Source organism: Drosophila montana, unplaced genomic scaffold (assembly GCF_035044405.1).
Source record: "Drosophila montana isolate Dmon_TW-CO22-7 unplaced genomic scaffold, ASM3504440v1 contig_3733_1, whole genome shotgun sequence".
In the NCBI taxonomy this organism is placed as follows: Eukaryota; Metazoa; Arthropoda; class Insecta; order Diptera; family Drosophilidae; genus Drosophila; species Drosophila montana.
Genome location: NW_026998620.1, coordinates 3,439,184 through 3,458,269, shown reverse-complemented (window position 1 = coordinate 3,458,269; position 19,086 = coordinate 3,439,184). Strand labels below are relative to the sequence as shown.

Sequence of the window (19,086 nt, the reverse complement as noted above, 5' to 3'; positions counted from 1 at the left end):
TTATGCATATCGAAGGTAATAAGACTTCATCTATACGAAAATCACAAGAACTAGAAAGTCTATTCATACAAAAATTATGTTTCGTGTTACATATGCATATATAAATTACATATTTTTCTTTTGCTGCCTAGATTTTTACATATTTTTTTCATTTCGATGGTATTTAAGTAGCATAATAAAAATTATGTTTGTTTTTGTTATTTAAATACTTATACACATACAAATATATTGCTAAGGAATTTACGCACAGTGTGGAGTTTCAACTTGTATTATTAATATAATTATCTTGATTTGAATAAAGGGCATTATTATTATACTTAATAATATATTTAAACAAGACTGTCACGCCCTGAGTTTGGCTCGTGAAGCTGGTTTTCCCTATCTGTGCATCTAAGTTTCGGTTCCAACCTTGGTTTTGAAATTTTTTAAACCTCGTTATAGCTCTCCAATAAAATATTAATTAAATTTCCTATATCTACACTATCGTAAGGGAAATGTCAAAAAGTAAAAATTATACAATCATCTGACCATACGTCAACTAATTTAATTTGCAGCTGGCTTGCAGCCTTGGATTTAAGTAAATATGTTTTTGATTAGATTAGTTAGACTTTAGTTATAGAGACAGAGAGAACGTTCTTTTTATTTCTCGATTAAAAAGCAAATTCTTTAAATTGCACAAAGAAATATATCAATAAATAAACAGTAGACTTATTCGTCAAATAAACTCTTGTATTCATTGACATCAGCTCAACATTTTTTACTTAACCACAGCTCTTTTGTCTCAACCACAGCTTTTCTATCAAAGATAAATGTTCTGGCTAAAGTAAAATTCTCAAATACCAATATAAACGGCTGCCTCTCCCTTCTCTTAAATGAATTAAACGCACAGAAATTAAATCAACTTTAAGCCAAAAGGCCAGGCCAAAAATAGTTAGATTTCAAATAATTTGAAAAGGAGAAAATCAACTATAATTGCACGCACTTAAGCATATTTGCTTTGAATACCCCGTAACTATAATAATGGGTGAGGTTGTATAATGAAAAGACATTAATTCAATATTTTGTGAATATCATATCACACGACACATGTTCAGGTCGAGTATTCTCGACTTTAATACTAATACGCTTTAAATATTCTTTGGCTCTTTTTAATATTAAGGATATGTGTAACATTCTTTGTAATAGTTACTGCTGTCAACGGCATTTAGCAGTTTTCTTTGAAAACCCAAAACCATATTGAATCTAGTTGAATTTGAACAGAAGGAACTAAGCCGCAGGCAAATGAAGTTAGGCGACTCCAGAAACAGAATTCAACACTAATTTTCCTAAAAACCATTGCTTGAAGTTTCCGCAGAGCTGTGTGAAGCATGTAAAACAATAAAAGCGCGGCACAGTTTGGTTGATTTAGGCCGGGAAAGCGGGGGTGGAGCTTGTTGGTGGAGCGCATGAAAGGGGTGTGGGTAGGTTCTAGTGACTTCTAGCCGCGATTTTCAACTTAATTAATTAAAAGCAAATTAAAAGTTTTAATCTCTGCGCGGCAAATTGTTGCTACAAAAGGATTTTCAGTTGGCCCAAAACTCCAGCTGCCTGGCGAAGGGGCAAAAAGTGTCTACAACATTCCATGGGCTAAATATGAAGAAGGCTCAGCTGATGAACAGCAATAATAAACTGTGGCAAAACATTACAAACTGTTGTTGTTGTTGTTGTTGTTGTTGATGTTGTTACTGTTGCTGCTGCTGTTACTGCTGCTGCTGCTGTTAATGCTGCTGGCAGTGTCTGATGTGAAAACAATCTTGGCGATGTGCACAGCAATAGGAAGAAGAGGAACAACAGCAATTTGTTGACTTGTAAAAGGGTTGGCTTTGTTGGGCTGTTTAGTTCTCTAAGCCAGTGTAAGCAGATTTTATCTTAATTCAATGGGAAAATTAACAAATTTTCAAAAGCCAAACAGCGGCTGACACAACACGCAAAGTCAATTTGTTAAAATGATTTTCATTGTGTTGCCAACAACTTTACCTGAGAAACAAAGAGCCGAGGACCCAAAAGATAAACTTATTTTAAAGAGCTGTACGACTGAGTCGAGATTAAAGCTGTTTACAAGAAACTTTCAATGGGCTGCTTTCTCTTGGACAAATCAATAAAATGACTTTAATTCTTGGCTCGGGTTTTGGCAATTTAAAGCAGCTTATTGTTTTTCACTGTCAAGCTGTTAAATGTTTGTAGTGGCACGATTTTCACTTGATCCATGACAGCAAATCAGAGGCTAACCGATTGCACGTAGCAGCAGCAACATGACCAATACAGCCAATACACTTGCCAGCATGCCCCTCGCCCGATGCTTAACATCACTTGCACTGAATTTATGATGTGCTGTCATCGCTGTCGCAATGTGCTGCATTCATCACGTGGCCGTCAGTTGCATGTCCAAGGCGTCGGATGGCTGTCATAAAGGATGCTCATCAACGGTTTGGGCCCAAGCTGGCTGCTAACGCGGCTGTAAAGCGTTTATGGGCTGCACGAAGAAAGCTGAGCTCTGGCCGAGTGGACAGCTCAAGCTCAACTGGAGCTGATTCACAGCGCAAGACACGCCTGGAATATGCAAGGAATATTTTCAAATGGTTTCTTTTACTAATTGTGCGGCTTGCAACTCACTGGGTGGCAGATTCAAATTTATAGGCTGTCTTAGTTGTTGTGGGCGTGGCCAGCGTCTTGTTTTGCATTTACAAATTGAAAATTTGCTGGCCAAGAGCGCCGCCGCCTGCCAACTAACGTCTACGAGAATGGCGCCGCATTTAGTTGCAACATTTTATTGGTGACTTTTTGGCAGAGTTTGCCTTTTGCTGTTATTCTTGTTGTTGTTGTTGTTGCTGTTGCTGTTCTTCCTGCTGGCGCTGTTGTGGATGCTGTCACTGGCTGGTGTACTCGTAAATGTCAGGCCATGCATTTGCATTTCAATTTCCATTACAATATACAATTTGGAGCACCAGCCCAGCGATGGACGCCCACCTAAAATGCCACGCCTCCGCCGCCCCGCCGCCCCGTTGCTGTCGTTGCTGGCCGCGATTAGCGCGCTATAAATCTACAAATTTTGCTGCATTTTAACAATGTTTTTCGGTTCGCTATGGCAGCCAATTTTCTCCGCTTCTCCGGCTGTTGTTGATGCCATCGTTGTTAAATGCATGCAGCGGCCATAAACCAAAATCATTCAGCACAGCCACGCCCCATTGAGAGCCGTAAAACAAACATGCACATTCCGAGCCCCGATCAAATACTCCAAAATATCCAGCTCATTTGGCTAAAGCTTGCTCGGAGCTGGGCGCATTTGCATTATTTGCTGTCCCATACGCATTTAATTATAAGACCAGCTTTCGCATTTGTCATGGCGTACACTGATATTAACATATAACCCTTGGTGTATCCCATAGCCATCCCTTGCCATCCGATTTATTCAATAAAAGGACTGATCAACAATTTAAAACAACAGACTTTTTGCTTTACTTTACATTTCTTAAATTTAATATCTTCCTACAAGCTTCAATTTAAATGCTTACTTGGAGTTTGGCTGGGTTGCAAATATAATTTTACTCGAAATAGACATAGAATTTACCTAAGAAAATGTAAATGTGTCCTAGCGACAAGAATTTTATAATTTGTTTCTTGTTTCTAATTTGCCCGCTTGTAAAATGCTTTTATAATAATCAATTTTTGTTTGATGTTGGCAAGACTTCAGGAATTTAATAACTCACAATTCCATATTCGATGAACGACTGTGGAATTGCCGAGATAATATTTTGTTTTTCGCAGTCACTTAGCTTACAAGCCCTTTTCAAGAGGTCTATTGCGTATGCTCCCAGTTATCCGGTTGCCAGGGGCGACCCTGGATTTGAGCTTGCGTTGTGTCAGCAAAGTTTTCGCAGAATTCACAGCGCGTTGCTAAGAGCTTCAGTTTTGGGTAAATTCTTGTGGTACTTGTTCTTTAATCCCTGTGCATAGCACCAGCATGCGGCAACATTTTGCGTTACGCATACGCCGCGTGTGCCTGTGTGCCAGTGTGTGTGTGTGTGTGTCGATGACGCAGCAAAACGCGTACGAGGGGAACTTTAAACAGGAGCCCGATGAGAATGACTGCACAATTATGAGAAAACAGGGAGTGGAGAAGGGAAAGTGTGCAAAGTGGCTGCGTCTTGCCTGGAACCAATGGATCGTAAACATTAAGGCCAGGAAAGCGATAGGGGCCAGGTTGTTGTTAGTGCACCTGCCGTGTCTATAACAGATGCGCATGCACCTCGCGTTGCACTCTGTGTGCCTTTTGAGTCTGCTGAATCTGGAGCAGCAGCAGCTAATTAAGACAAACTAACCTGTGCCAGTGCGTGTGCGTGTGTGTGGTCTGGCCCGGGTTGCGCTCTGGGATCTTGGAGAGTGTCCTTGGACGTTGCGGGTGGCAGCGCTGCTCAAGGGCGACCCAAAGCCGCCTCCCTTCGGCGTGCGAGTGTTTTGATATACGGCTTTGTTACAATCACAATGTGTTTACATGGCGCACAACAGCAAACGCCGCATGTGAGACCCGTGAGCCAAGTGCACTTAATTTGTTTGCTTAATTCACAAAACATGAGAGGGCGATGGCAACGGTGCCATCGTGGCAATACCTGAGCTTGAGCCAGGCCAGCATATGCTTGTATGTCCTGCCAACGGCTTGGGCTGATTCGTGTTAAGTCTATTTGCTGCCTGTTTGCATAGCACTCGCCACTTTTGCTGGCAGATGCCACTGCATGTACTTAGAAGCAAGTGTACCGAGTATATGAAAACAAGGCCATCTCCATCGTTTATAATGCCGTGTAAGTGCGGGAGTTGTTGGTAAGTTAGTGTGTGCTTGTAGCAAGCTTATTGCCAAAATTATGCAATGATATTCGTAATTGGTTTTAATCCCCAAAACTAAAATAGCAGCATAATTGGCACTGCCCTCGCAGCTGGGCATGAACTAATTGTTATGCTAATTGAGCGAACTTACCAAATTCGACAGGCTTATGGTTGGGTTCTTCTTTACGCCTCACGAGTGCTTTTGTTTTTGTGTGTGATTTTATTTTGTTGCTGTGCTCTATTCGAATCACACATTCTCTCTATAACAATGAACCCATATCAAATCTATATTTATTCACATATTAGATCTTTGTAAAAGAATATACTCCTAATCCCTGACCACACTAATTCACATAATTATCAATGTATTTTTTTAGCCTGTTGCAGTTTTATAGATGATATTATATATGAGATACTTTCAACCATTTCTATTTTTGCTAATGAAACTCGTTTGAATAATTGTATTTTATTTCTTTATTTCGTCATATAATTTTGCCATTATCGTTTATAATTTTGAGCTTAGTTCCTTACGCGTTGGCGTTTTGTTTTTTTTTTTGTTGTTTTTTTTGTTTCTTCCTATGGCGTGCTTTGATTTGGTTTCAAATTGTATTTTTTGTGTGGCGTTTTCTTACCACTCATAAATAATTTATAATTATGCATATTGTTTAACATATATTTCTGTTTTGACTTTTCTCGCTCTTTTGAATATTTTCGCTACTCCTTTCTTTACGTTTCAATATTTGTTTTTCTTTTCCTGTAGTTTAGTTAGATTTTACATTTTAATTTTTATTTTCGTTTTCGTTTTCGTTTGCAAGACGTTTTTATTTTTATTTGTATTTTTTTATTTGACAATTTGATTTTCTTGTTTGATTTACAACAGTTTAGCTTGCAGTTTAATTCAGTTTTGTTTTAAATATAATTTTCAAGTAATCTGCCTATTTCTAAAAGAGGTTTATGCGTCGCAAAGTTCAAAGCTGCTTTCAAGAGTATTTGCTGAACTTTGTGGAATTTTCATGAAATGCAGAAAATTTCCCATTTGTCTTATAACTAGAAATGTACGAGGATTTTGCACAGCACATAAACCTCTGCAATTAATCCTAGTTATAGATTTTGCTCTGCTTCAAATATTATTTTTTAATTGGCTTACAATTATTATTCAACTAACATTTACTCTCTAAATTCATTTAGTTTGACATTTATTCTAATCATGTAGTTATATAAATATATTTAAATGTAGCCTAAAATAAAGTTCATATTTTGCAGCCAAAACAAATGCTTCACAACATATACGAAATATGCAAAAAATATAAAGCCACAAATTAACCACAATGCGAAAATTCAATTAAAATAACTTTACTCCCATTCATTTAATTTATTGGCATTTTCATACAATTATTTTTTTTTATTATGTCATAATTAGCCTTTCATTCGAACATTAATTAATATTTGTTTATGTTATTTTTACTTTACGCGCCGTGCATTATTGCATGTATCTATTGTTGTTGCGTTCATCTTGTTTATGATTTTCGTTTTGCCTTGCATTATTTTTTCTTTTTTTTTGTGTGTTTAATTTTTTTACAAATAATATTTACATAGCTTACGTGTCTAGGCTGCGGTTGTTGGAGGGTAGGGTGTACTTAATATATAATTATTTTTTACTTATATTCTTAATTTTTTATTCTCTTTCGTTAGTTATATAATGTAAATTAGGTTGCAAATGAGTTGTTTTTGTTTTTGTTTTTGTTTTGCAAGTGCATGTATTTGTTTATTTTAGTTTATTGATCTTTTAAATTTATGTTTGTGTATTTGTGTTTTATTTGCAGATTTTGACATCACACCACGCCTTTAACATGCATAATGCCTGTATGCATTAAGTATATATATTTGTATTAATTATGTAAACATTTTTTCGTAGCTGCACTCGGATTTGCTGTGCATGTGTTTGAGCGCAATTAATTAACCGCCGGCATTTGGTAATCACTTGTTTTCAGCTCAGATTTTATAAATTTGCAATAGGGTAATTGAAAATAATTGGGTTTTAATCATAATCTTAGCATTTCCGTTGCGGCAGCGTGAAAAATATTAATTTTAAATGCACGACTATTAATTTTTTTGCTTTTTATTTGTTAAGCGTACAACAACAACATAAATTATAAGGGTTACCCACAAGGACATGCCGCTTCGCGTTCACAACGCGAACCCGTTTTGAAAACATTTCTTTCTTTATTTTGTATTTTTTAATATTTTTTTTTTTAATATATTTTTTTTTTGTTCCGTTGCTTTTTTATAATTTGCAAGCTGCACTTTTGTGCATTGTTTGCATTTGTTATTTTTTAATTACACTTTGCGGGCTGCTCGCCCGGAGCCTGTGCTTCTTGTTGTTGCCTCGTTATTGTGTCTGCTCGACCATTTGCTTATGTGGCATGTCCAGTGTATCCTGGTCCTGGTCACAGCTGTGCCGCCGCCAGGGTTGCCACGGCCAGAGTCAGCACGCCGATAGCACTGCAGCTGCACTGTGCAGCGCCGGTGAGTGCTGAATTATCCGGATCGCCATTGACATAGCGCTTGGAGCCCTCGAGGCCCAGCAAATTGGGTGAAATAGTGGTCGGCGGCGCCATGCTTAGCCCAATGCGTTGCTGTACATTCTTGTGGAACACATGCAGTATGGATACCTCGCAGAGCAGCAGTATGCTGGTCTGATACTTGGGCATCGCCTGGAAGAAGCCCTGCAGCACCTGGCTGTGCGGATAGATTTCCAGGGAGGAGTACGTGGTCGAGCCCTCGAATGCGTCCTGCGTTATGCGCTGCAGCGGCGTTTTGTATACCTGTCACGGCATTAATCAGCACCTGGCGATTTACTATAAATCTTTAGCTTGTACCCACCTTGCGGCCGTTGATGTACCAAGTGATGTTCGCCGGCGGATAGGAGGGTCCCACTGTGCACACTGCCTTGAAGTTGTCGTTGACGCCAATCACCTTCTTGTCCACCTGCATGGCCGGATCGTCTTTGGGCAGCTCAATCACCTGCATGTACGCCGACCGAATATCAGTATGGAACAACGGTGCATCTTCGGACACCTCACACTGATAGCTACCAGTCAGATCTCGTGTGACTCCTTTCAGTGTGACCGACGTTGCATCCGAGTTGGTTAGCTGCAACGAGAATCGTCTCTTTAATTAAAAGGAGAATTTCGACCGCAGCTCAACCTTTGAATCTCTTAATTAAAATTGAATTAAAACGTATAAATTGCGTTCAAGAGCCCGCAATGGAGGACGTCATGTGGCATGGCCATTTTGCTGATTATACTCTTTGCCAACAGGTTTACTAAGCATGAACAGAATTCAAAGAAACGAATGAAAAATGAAAATTAACGACGTAAAATTGAAAATTCATATTGATTTGTTTTGCTCAATAAAAGTTGAACAGACAGTTTAAATCCTGCTTAAATCCCTGAAATACATTTAATCTGTTTTTAATTGAGAATAGAGTTGAATATGAATGCGAATATATGGCAGCACAGAATTCCACACACAAAAATGAAAGTGAGCTGAAAATGTAATAATTTAATAGACAGTTGCTTTCAAACGTTGCCAGGCAAAAATTTATTGAATGTTCATATATATTAATCAAATGCAATCAATTGCACTTTGAAACCACGACACAATTTATGGTCTTGGTAGATTTAACTTTAGTCCAACTCGGCCATCATCAAAGGAGAGAGTGTACAATATTCGTTTGGATATTGGCAAACAAATATTCTTGTTGCTGGCAGCCTTTTGGCATTTGTTCTGATAATTGGCAGCAACCGCTGGGCCACTTGGCCCAACTCGAGCGTGGCCTGCTGCTCAAAATCCACTTCAGCACAGCAACCAAGTAACAGCACTCGCGATTAACGTGTGTGCTGTTCGCTGTGTTGCAGATTTGAGATCCTTGCATTTAAGTGCAAACAACCCTTTTACGTTTTGCATATGCCGCCATCCAATGCCGCACATGTTTTTTGTTCATTTGCATCTATACTAATCCTCTCTGTGTTCCTAGCCCTCCTGCCCTCCTATTGGTACTGCCGGCTGCCAGCTCCGAGCTGTACTGCATGAGTCGGTCCTCCATTGTGTTGGCCTCCGGGCGCCCACTGCTATTTACGACTGTTTCAACACTTTAGCGCATTGCTCTCTGGCTTTCTATTTAGTTGCCGCTGCCATTGCTGTTGCTGCATGGTCATGTGTTGTTTTCCAATATTGTTTTAGTTTGTTTCTAGATTTGTTCAAAAAGTTAAAAGAGTATATTGGCTTCAAGCAACCTCTTTGTATGTAATACAATCATTTTTGGGAACGTTTGCAACTGGAGACTTAAAATTTTGAATACAGTGAAAGCTTCCTTAACTGGACACTCATCATCGCACTTATTTTGTCCGCTTATGGGAAAGATACAAAGATCTTATTGAAATAAAATAAAATTTCACGCAACGACAATTCCTCTTACTCAAACAAAATAACAATTTCAAAATGTTCTTCAAGAGATAAAAAACTTCTTCTTGGTGCCATTTTAAAAAAAATGTCTTTGATATTTAAACAATCAGCAATTTCATTGCCATTTGTCTTAGAAGGGGAACCATAAATTTCATTTGCATCAACACAAATATGAAGCGTGATAGTTTGTGAACAAAATTTCTCAAAAGTTAGAGTACGTGTTTAGTTATTGGAGCGTACACCTATATTGAAATAATTATGAAAAGCTTGCGTTGACGAATTTTGTCAGGTTATGGGAGTTGTCGGTAATGGAAGCTTTCTCTGGATATATTTGATTGGTTATGTTAATAAGTCTGGAAATTGCCTCAAGCTGGATACTTGAAATTTCAAAAATGATTCCTGTATATCCAGCTTAAAGTGTTAGTATTTTTGAGGCTAGCCGCAAAAATCGGAATCTACCCAGCGCTTAGATTAATGATGTTCGCCTCCAAATATCGATTCAATTTATTGAAAGCGAGATCGAATTTTAAATGAAAAGCTATTAAAGAGCACCTCTAAAAATCGATTAAGAAACTCGCCAGGAATAATATCATACCTAATGCTGTTATTGCATACTGTGAACGAGTATTCCGCAGTCGGTTACGCCCGACTGCAACATTCTAAGTCCATTCGTAGATAATGCTATCGATAAGGGCGCCACAGTAGCTCCACCAGAGCCGTAGCAAATGCCAACGCCATCAAGCCAATAGCCACAGCTGGTTTAGTGCTCGCGGCTCCTTTTTGGCATATTGGAATTTGCTGCTGGCTCTCGGGTCTGGATTCTGGATTCTGGGTGCTGGGTGCACTCTCTGGCGGGTTGTGGTTTTAGTGGCTTTTGGATTTGTCGACGTTGATCTCGTTACGCAATCGTAAAATGAAAACAAATGCGAAACGTATTGATAAGGTTATCTATATGCTCTGTGTTCGTGCTGTTGGCGTATGTGTGAGCTATGAATAAATGCGCGATATGCCACAGAATCCAGCTTAGTAATAGCCGCATTTGGCATCCGGGAACACGAGTTATGAGTGCAACATTCTAGTTGCACTGCACATCACAGTTGGATATTTTTGCAGTTGGAGTTGGAGCAGGTCACGAGTGCCTGTTGCACAGCTGGGCGGCTGGCGATTATAATGTACAACGTGAACAGGATTAGTCGCTTTGAATAATTATCCCAAATGCATAACGTTATCTGTGGCCATAGCAGACACATAAGCATAAACAATAGTAAAACATTTCAAAATTCCATGTCAAATATTTTCTATTATTCTGGTATACTCTATGTGAGTTGCAAGTATGAAGTATGCGGCTCTTATAATACTCATTTGCAAGGTAAATGATAATGTTGGTTTTGTGTCTTGATTTCCATTCCTCTGTCCGAACGAACACCCTTTTTTTTGGCACTGGGATCATGGTGAATCAGGATTATGTATATTGTTAGACGTTTTCGAGCTAAAATTACAACATTTTGCATGAGGACTTCTGTGGAACACATCTAAGAATTGATCTGAATACATTTGGCTGACTGCAGGGCATTAAGCTGCAAGGTTCTTCCTAGTTTTTAGTTTTTAATCTGTCACATAATTAGATGCTCTTTATGGAGCTACAGCTGCGACTGACTGTGAGCTCAACCCATTCAGAGCATTAAATGACGTTAATTATGTAATCAAACAGACATATATGTGTGTGTGTGTGTGTGTGTGTGTGTGTGTAAACATATACATTTATATTTGTATGCAAATATTGTCCCTCTACAATTTATTTATTTAGCTGTTTGTCGTTGACGTCGTCGTTGTTGTGCTCTGCGGCTGGCTGGAATGACGGTTGCTCCTGCTCCCCACTTTGTTGTCATATTTATTTAATTGCATATGACTTTTGTTGTTGTTATTATTGTTGTTGTTGGTGTGCCGTGCTTCGTGGCTGGCGGAAACGGAAGTGGCAGCGCCAGGAAGCGCGCCAAACAAACGCAAATGTCTGCCATTTTGAGGAACTATGTGCCCGGTCGAATCACAGTCACACACACACACACACACACACACACACACACATATTTAAGTTACTCATATGAAAATGTTGCGACATTTGTAGCTGCTCTGGCAGGCCGCAGGCAAGAGAAATGAATTCTAACTAAGCCCCAACTCAACTCAACTCATCTCATCCCGACTCGACTCGACTTGAATCGACTCAGCTAAACTGAACTCAAGTTGCTTTTGTTGTGTTGGAAAAGTTTTTGTCGTTGCGCTTTTTTTCCTGTTTTTATTTATTTGTTGGCTTTTAATTTCTATTTATATTTTATATTGCTTTAGTTGCCGCAGCTGCAACTCTGTGGCATAAAAAATTATGCTACTAAAGCACAATTTTGCATTACAAACATACAACATACATATGTATGCGTGTGTGTGTGTGTGTGTGCTTGTGTGCGTGTGTGTGTGTGTAAGTAAGTGCGAGAGTAAAGTATTGTTTCAATAATTCTGGCTTTATGAAATAATAACTTTACTGCAAAACCGCTTCGCCGGCTGAGCAGCCAACGTCGAGTTGTAAGAATACAATGAATTTCGTTGCAATGCCCCCCCCTCCCCCCATCGACCCAGCCCGATCCTACTCGGTGTGCGTGTGTGTGTGTATGGGCCACACTCGAGTACTTTTGCAGCTGTAGCCACGCTTCTCGTTGCTGCTGTTGTTGCCTCCTCGCTGAGTTTCCGCTGTTTGTTGTGCAGCAATTTTAATTTTGCCAACGCTGTCGCATGCAGAACACACACACACACATAGACACACGGACACACTCATGTAGGCACACATACAAACGCATATAAGTGTGCGTGGCTCAGCTGCAGCCTCGTTTGCATGCAACACTTTATGAATTATTGCTGTATCAACTCAAGTCGCGGTAGTCAGCCAGCCACACACTCCACACACACACGCGCGCACACACACACACGGCCACGCACATGCACACACAGGCACACACATGGGCACGTATTATGTCATTCCGAATTTCCGTTGCCTCGAGCTTTGTTGGAACTAACGGCGCTAGCGTTGGCGGCTCGTTCCCGCTTCCATTCCCGCTTCCATTCCCGCTCGCATTCAAAGTTCCCGTTCCCTCCCCCCCACCTGCTCTGCTCTCCCATCCCTTGCCGTTCGCCTTTATAGTTGCCCGTTGGCATTTTACAACTTTGACTGCCTAACGCGCTGAGCGCAGTACGCAGTGCGCCTGGCAAAAACCGACCACAAATTTACTGAATGAGATGTTTCCGGTGCGGTGGTTCTTCTTCTATTTGTTGCTGTTGTTGTTGCTGTTGTTGCCCATTGCCATTTGTTGTTGATTTCGTTGGTGTTGTTGCCGCTGCTGTGAACAATTTTTGGTGTTTGGAAAATGCATGGCTTTTTATTGTGCTCTTTGTTGGCGACGGCGGCACACGCCATGTGAATGCGCCGTGCCAGGGAATTGCGCCGGGATATGGACAGTGTCAGATGGCCGGACCTACCAGCTAGTTACCAGTATATATATCTATATATACATGTGCTCTGTGCTTGTCTTGAATGTAATGCGCATTTCGCATTTCGCAACTCGCATTTTTATTTATTATGTTTATTTGCAGCCATTTGTCAAACATTTTTGCCAAGGCCGCCAACCACATTTGCAGCCACAACAACAAATTCAATCGGCAACGTACAGACTGTGCCACGAAGCTTTGCTAATGGTAATTGAAGTTGCCAGCAAAAACTGATATGTACAAGGTAAAGAGTTACCTTGTTACCAAAATTTAATAAAGAGCACTTAACGCTAGCAACTAGCTAAAAATATTAAAATATTGTTGCTTTTATGTAACTGCGATTCGCATAAATAAAATATGATCCCAATTAAATTCAAAAGTGCGTATTTTACTTGAATTTTAAAGAAAACGGCTGCAACTATGATTTATCTTACATTTTCATTTCAGCTAAAATTAAACTGCAAACTTTCATCTTTAAGGCTTATCTATACACATTTTGTATCTTTTCTCAATTTTAAGAAATTTCAATTTCATCAGCAAGAGAGCGAGTAACAATTTTGTATAGCTTCCAAAGTGTTTTCGTAAATGTAACAGAATTATGTATTTCTATTAATGCTTGGGAAACGAAACTTTATTAATAATCTCTTACGTAAGAGCACAACTTTATGGTGTATATATAAGCTTTGCAATTACTTTTATTGCAGGCAAAAATAAATTTTAGCTATCCATACAAATTGCATACATTTTATTACTTTGCACATATCGCTTACGTTTGTAAAACGGATTATTTTCCACATTAAAATACGAAGGTTTTTTTAAAGCATCCCGAATGTAGAGTAATTTTTTACTTGCTTAATATTAAGTTATATTATTCTGGTAAATATAATGAATGAACATTTTCAAATCTTTCACTATGTTAAAAATCAATCCACATTCAAAATAATTTGTCCTGACTGGCACAGTTTACACTGTAAGAGCTAAGAAGCTGATATTTTTACAGTAGTTACATTGTTTTATTTCAATTCCAGCCGCACGTGAATAAATCGAATAATACGCTTGAACAATACCTTTTTGTTTACCATCCTTTGTGAAAATGCATATGATACGTGTATCGTACTCTTCGCAAAACTCACCCTCTGGGATGAAAAATGCTTGTGAAAGGTATTTTGTTTATTTATCGGCTTTAAGCTTCACACTGCAAGACCAACATTGGTCGGAAAACGTTGGACTCAACTCTTTCCTTGCAATTCAATGGACTTCAAACGCATTTTCAGAGGGGAAATAAGTGTTAAATAGGTGTCTTAAATTTTGAGCAAAAGTCTAGGATCGAGCAAGGCCGTTAAATCATGACTAGAAACATTAAATTAATTTGCAATTATGACGACTTTTTATGAAACCTTAAAAAAAAAAGCAGAATTAGGGTAAATATATCACTCTCCATGCAGTGCTCAATTAAACTTTGGCGACTTCCAAGGCCAACGACTACGACAGCTACAGCTACAACTGGAACGCTCTGAGGCTGTGGCCTCGCCCAGTGTGCATCTAATTAACAACATTCGGAGCTGTGCGCCTACCCACACAGAGCCAGGGCCAAAGCAAGCCAAATTTATCCAGCAACTGCGGGAGGTCTGGCTGGCCCATGGCGGGCGCAAAGTTTTTGGCCACTTCTGTTGCCGGCTGCGTCTTCTTTTTTTTTTCTGCAGGCGGCGAGTGTATTAATTTTAAGGGCACATTGCTTTGCATAAATGCGAGGCGGAGGCGTGTCGGGTTATTAACAATGTTAAAAGCAAACGCCAGCAACAACAACAACAGCAACAGCAACAACAACAATGCCAGGACACTAGACCAGAGGACACTTGGTGTGTGACTGCCGCCGCCATTACCGCGAACTTAATGCGGAATAATTCCTTCCGTGTTGACAGTGTGCAAAAAGTTTTCGGGGCACAAATTTCTGGTCCGGCCGACAGCCGACAAGGATGAGTGCTAGGACGAGCACGAGGACGAGGTCCATTCTCAGACTGAGGCCGTTTGGTTGGTTGCTCGCTTCGGATTTTTTATTGTTGCGGACAATGAATAAGCCGCAAAAGTTTTCGAGCACTTGGCATATCCTATTCCTGTAACTGGCACCCTCTATTCCCCTCTCCCCTCTCCCCTCCTGCTTGCCTATACCCGCCGCCTGGCACAGCGGGTGGCCCTGGTAATTGTGTGTTTTAATTGAAGATTGCCAACGTGTCTGACGACGCTGTCTCTAAATTAAAAATTTAATTACATTTAACATGATGATTATTATTTCTCTTTTTGTATAACCGCAGCGCAGTAATCGTTGCTGTTCTTGTTGGCGTTTTTGTCGCGAGTGACATGCGGCATGTGTGCGCTTGCCCAGGGGGGGTGAGTTGGGGTTAAGGTATACATATTTCTATGTTGAATGACTTTTGAAGTTTGTTGGCGCGTCGCGGGGTCGGTCTGCAATCAGGCGCCCCTTGCTGTCTGTGCCCATGCCTTGATCTGCATACATTTACATTCCAATAACGCTCAAGTGGACGACAGAAGTGCACTTGGTCGGTCGGTTGGTCGGCTAGCCGTGCCACGCCCACGCTCACGCCCATGCCAAAGCTGCCGACCCCGCCCTCGCCCGACAAGTGCATTGCATGTCAGTCACAGCAGTATCAGAAGCAGCTGCCATTCAAGTGTTGTCCCGAGCACGAGTGCGACTCTGAATGCACGCCCATCGCTCTATATGGTCTGCCTACACACACACACACACACGCACACACAGACTGACATACATGCACACCGATATAAATGCATGTGCATAATCATAATAGCCACGGCCTGAACTTTTCTCATTAAGCGTGTTTAGCTGCTTGAAATGATTTAGGAAAAGTAAAACAAGTCAAGTTATAATGTTTTAATCTCAATTATGGTACTTGCCACCATTTCGCCTGCATCTCTTCACTTAGCTCGACTTGTCTCAGCCAACGGCATTCGTAATCCCACACGAGAAGTGTAGATTGTGTGTGTGTTTGTGTGTGTGTGTGTGTCATGTTTGCCTTGGCATAACTTAAAAATTCCATTTCAATTTGCATTTGTGGTTCTGGATGGCCTTTGAATTTTGCCTTCGTTAGCAGCACCCGCAGCAGCTATCAATGTAAATTAGAAAACGTGGTGCTTCATTTCGATTCGTTGCCTTGGGGTGTGGCATATTTTCATTTTCTTTTTCTTTTGCTGTGTTTATTTTTTCACTTTCAAAAGCTGCCTTTCAATATGACCGACATCTGCTACTGCGAAGCTACAGAATAACCTTCAAACTTAATTGCAAAGCGCACGTTTGCTAAATCATTTGCATTAACCAATGGACACGCCACCCGCCTCTGACCCGCCTCTGACCCGCCCTGACCCGCCTCTGACCCATCTTGTTGCCTCTCTCTTTCTGTGGCTGTGAGCCTTTCACCTTTTGCGGTTCATAGCTCATTGCATCTCAAGTAGTCCGTTTGTTTTCAGCACAGAGAAAAGCGAATTTGCTTAAATTAAAATTTGTAGTTTAGTACTTAATGCCACTTGAGCAGGCCGCGCCCCTAAGTAGGCTACACAATATGCGCATTGATTGCAATGCCAATGGAGGGTTTGTAGTTTCCGATCCGCTGACTATATGAACCACGGCATCAAAATATCGAGAATAAAACATAAAATATAATTAACATGAAATGCTAGCTGCTCAAATTGCTTCACCAATCGCTGGAGCCCGCGCCGCCCTTCCCCCTACCCAACCAGTTACAGGCAACTGTAATCGAAATATTTAATTAGTGCGAAAATGCTTTTGAATGCCAATTAGTGGCAAATTAACATTTCCACAGAGCTGCTCGCATTGAACGGAGTTTTTCTCTCCCTCGTTTTTATAATTCTTCTCTTTGTCATTCTTTTTATTTTCCCAGCTACCGCATAGAGCGCAAATTAAAGACACAATCAGAACAAATTAATCAAGTCCGATTGCTGCTACCGCTGATTGATGTGGCCTGTTCTGCTCCTGTACCCCGCCACCCCTTTCTGATTCAAAGAGTGAGACAGAGAGAGAGAGAGAGAGAGGGTGTGCGAGAGAAAGACATACAGTGACAGGATATGGTCGGTGGGTGGCAAATTATATTCATAAGCGCATATTTCGCTCTGTTTCGCATTGTACTATATAAGTTAAAACAAACATTGCCCCATCTTTCGACATTGCAACGACGGCCCCTTCGCTTGATGCCATTATTTATTATTATTTAAGGTCGGCCACTTGCGAATTTGAAAAATGTTCCATGGAGTATTGGTAAATGAGTTTGGAAATTTTATGTGCGCGCGAATGAGTTTTCAATTTATATTTCGTGTTCGAAAAAAATAAGACAAGCAAAAGAATGTTGTTCATGGCAAATTCGATTTTATTTATTTATGATTATACGACAAGCGATTTTTTTACAGCGCCTGTGGCGCATTCTAGGGTGCTCTTGGGTATATATAGTACGATTTGAATTTGTTAATCATAATTAAGAATATTATTTTATAAGCTAGAAAGAAAAGCAGAAAGTAGATTCAAGCATTCAACTAGAACTGACCAAATGTGAGCATTCGGAAATGTTTTGGTTTGAGAAACATTTTAAATGCTGTCCCAGAAATGTTGTCGCTTTGCACTTGGCCAGCAATTTATTGCGTACTTTGCGGCTGTTGTTTTTATTAATGAGTGCAGCACAGAGCAAGCACTGCGGCTCTGCTGATATGATCAACTATTACATGCCTCTCCTGAAAACAATTTCAGCTCCACGCACTCGCTAATTCACTGTCTAAGTCCGACGTTGATTTCTACTCAATAAAAATCAATTTGTGCATTCATCACGAGCTGTTACAACGTATCGTCCAGAAGGGAATATACCCACACATATTTGGAACAAAGGGTATAAACACAAACATGAATGCGAAACGTATTCAGCGCGAGGTTGGTCTGCTTCAGTTGCTTCTAGTCGCGCCATAAAATATTTTGCACATTGCGCAATATTTCAGTTAGTTGTATTCGCACTTTTCAAATTGTGCAGGACTCGCACACACACACACACACACACACACACACACAGTCACACACTCACACGACACAGCCAAAAAATGGCAAATAAAAATTGCGCATAACTGCCAGTTAGTGTGGTTGAGAGAGCGAGAGAGGGAGACTGGAAAAAGACAGCAATAGCGTGGCGCTTTCATTTGGCCAGCAGCTTTAGATGCTATTGTTGTTTTTATTGGTGTTGTTGTTGCCGCAGGCTGCATTTGGCGCCCCAGTCGCCATTGTCCACATTTAAATAAATATTTACACAATATTTGAATGTTTTCGCAATTCCATTTGTTGAAATGCAAACTTTGCTGGAACGGACAAGACACATACGCGGCACTACGGCGAGATTTGTACGTTTCATTGACAAAAGATGATAAAATGAAAGCAGAAAATAAAAAAAAATAAATCTATTTATTGCTAAGAGCATCTTTGATAAAACCTGTGGAGGGAGGCGCACTATGTGATCGCATGCTTAATTTCACTTACATCAACATTAATGCCTGCAACGGGGAAGACAAATGTGGGCGTCGCCTCGCGCGGCACATAGCGATAGAACTCTTCCTGGCCAAAGTACCAGCGCACCGAGTACAGCGCCGCCTGCAAAAAAAAAAAATGAAGAAGAAGCAGCGTTAATGAAAAGGTTGAATGGATGGCCGCCAACAGAAGAAGAAGGATACGTCCTCGACAACGAGTACGAGTACGAGTACGAGTACGAGTACGAGTACGAGAATAAGGACTACGACAGCGAAGACAAAGTGCTAGTAATTATAATAATTAAACAAGCCGTCGCCGTCGCCGTCGCCGTCGCCGTCGCTGTTCTCGAGCCCGTGTCCGTTCCTGTGCTCATTCCCATTTCAATTGTCACACTCATTCCCCAAGGAAGTCTCACTTACCTTCTCCAAATCGTATTGACAGGACAATGTCGCTGCATTGCCCATGATGACTGCTTCCGGCACGAATATCTTAAGATCCTTCAGTCCATGAGCTGTAAAAGTGAAAAAATGAAAGCAAACGCAAAGGATGAGAGATACACATTAAGGCCAGCTGAAAAATTAATCAGCTTATGATGCAGTCCTATGTCCATTCCTGTTCACATTTAAGTGTTAAAGTGCACCGCATCGAGAACTTTACGGCGTGGAAAGTGGAATCCATTGGAC

At 40.4% G+C, this 19,086-nt stretch overlaps 1 protein-coding gene across 1 annotated transcript in view; it reads right to left on the bottom strand.

Moving 5' to 3' along the window:
* Positions 1–5,313: 5,313 nt before the first annotated feature.
* Positions 5,314–19,086, bottom strand: part of beat-VI (beaten path VI) — a 65,987-nt gene continuing 52,214 nt past the window's right edge. The window contains exons 4-7 of the mRNA XM_064694652.1: positions 18,823–18,914; positions 18,416–18,526; positions 7,741–8,010; positions 5,314–7,682 (exon numbers count right to left, since the gene is read on the bottom strand). Coding sequence (XP_064550722.1) covers positions 7,305–7,682; positions 7,741–8,010; positions 18,416–18,526; positions 18,823–18,914 — 851 coding nt within the window. The 3' untranslated portion in view covers positions 5,314–7,304. The remainder of the gene's footprint in view (positions 7,683–7,740; positions 8,011–18,415; positions 18,527–18,822; positions 18,915–19,086) is intronic.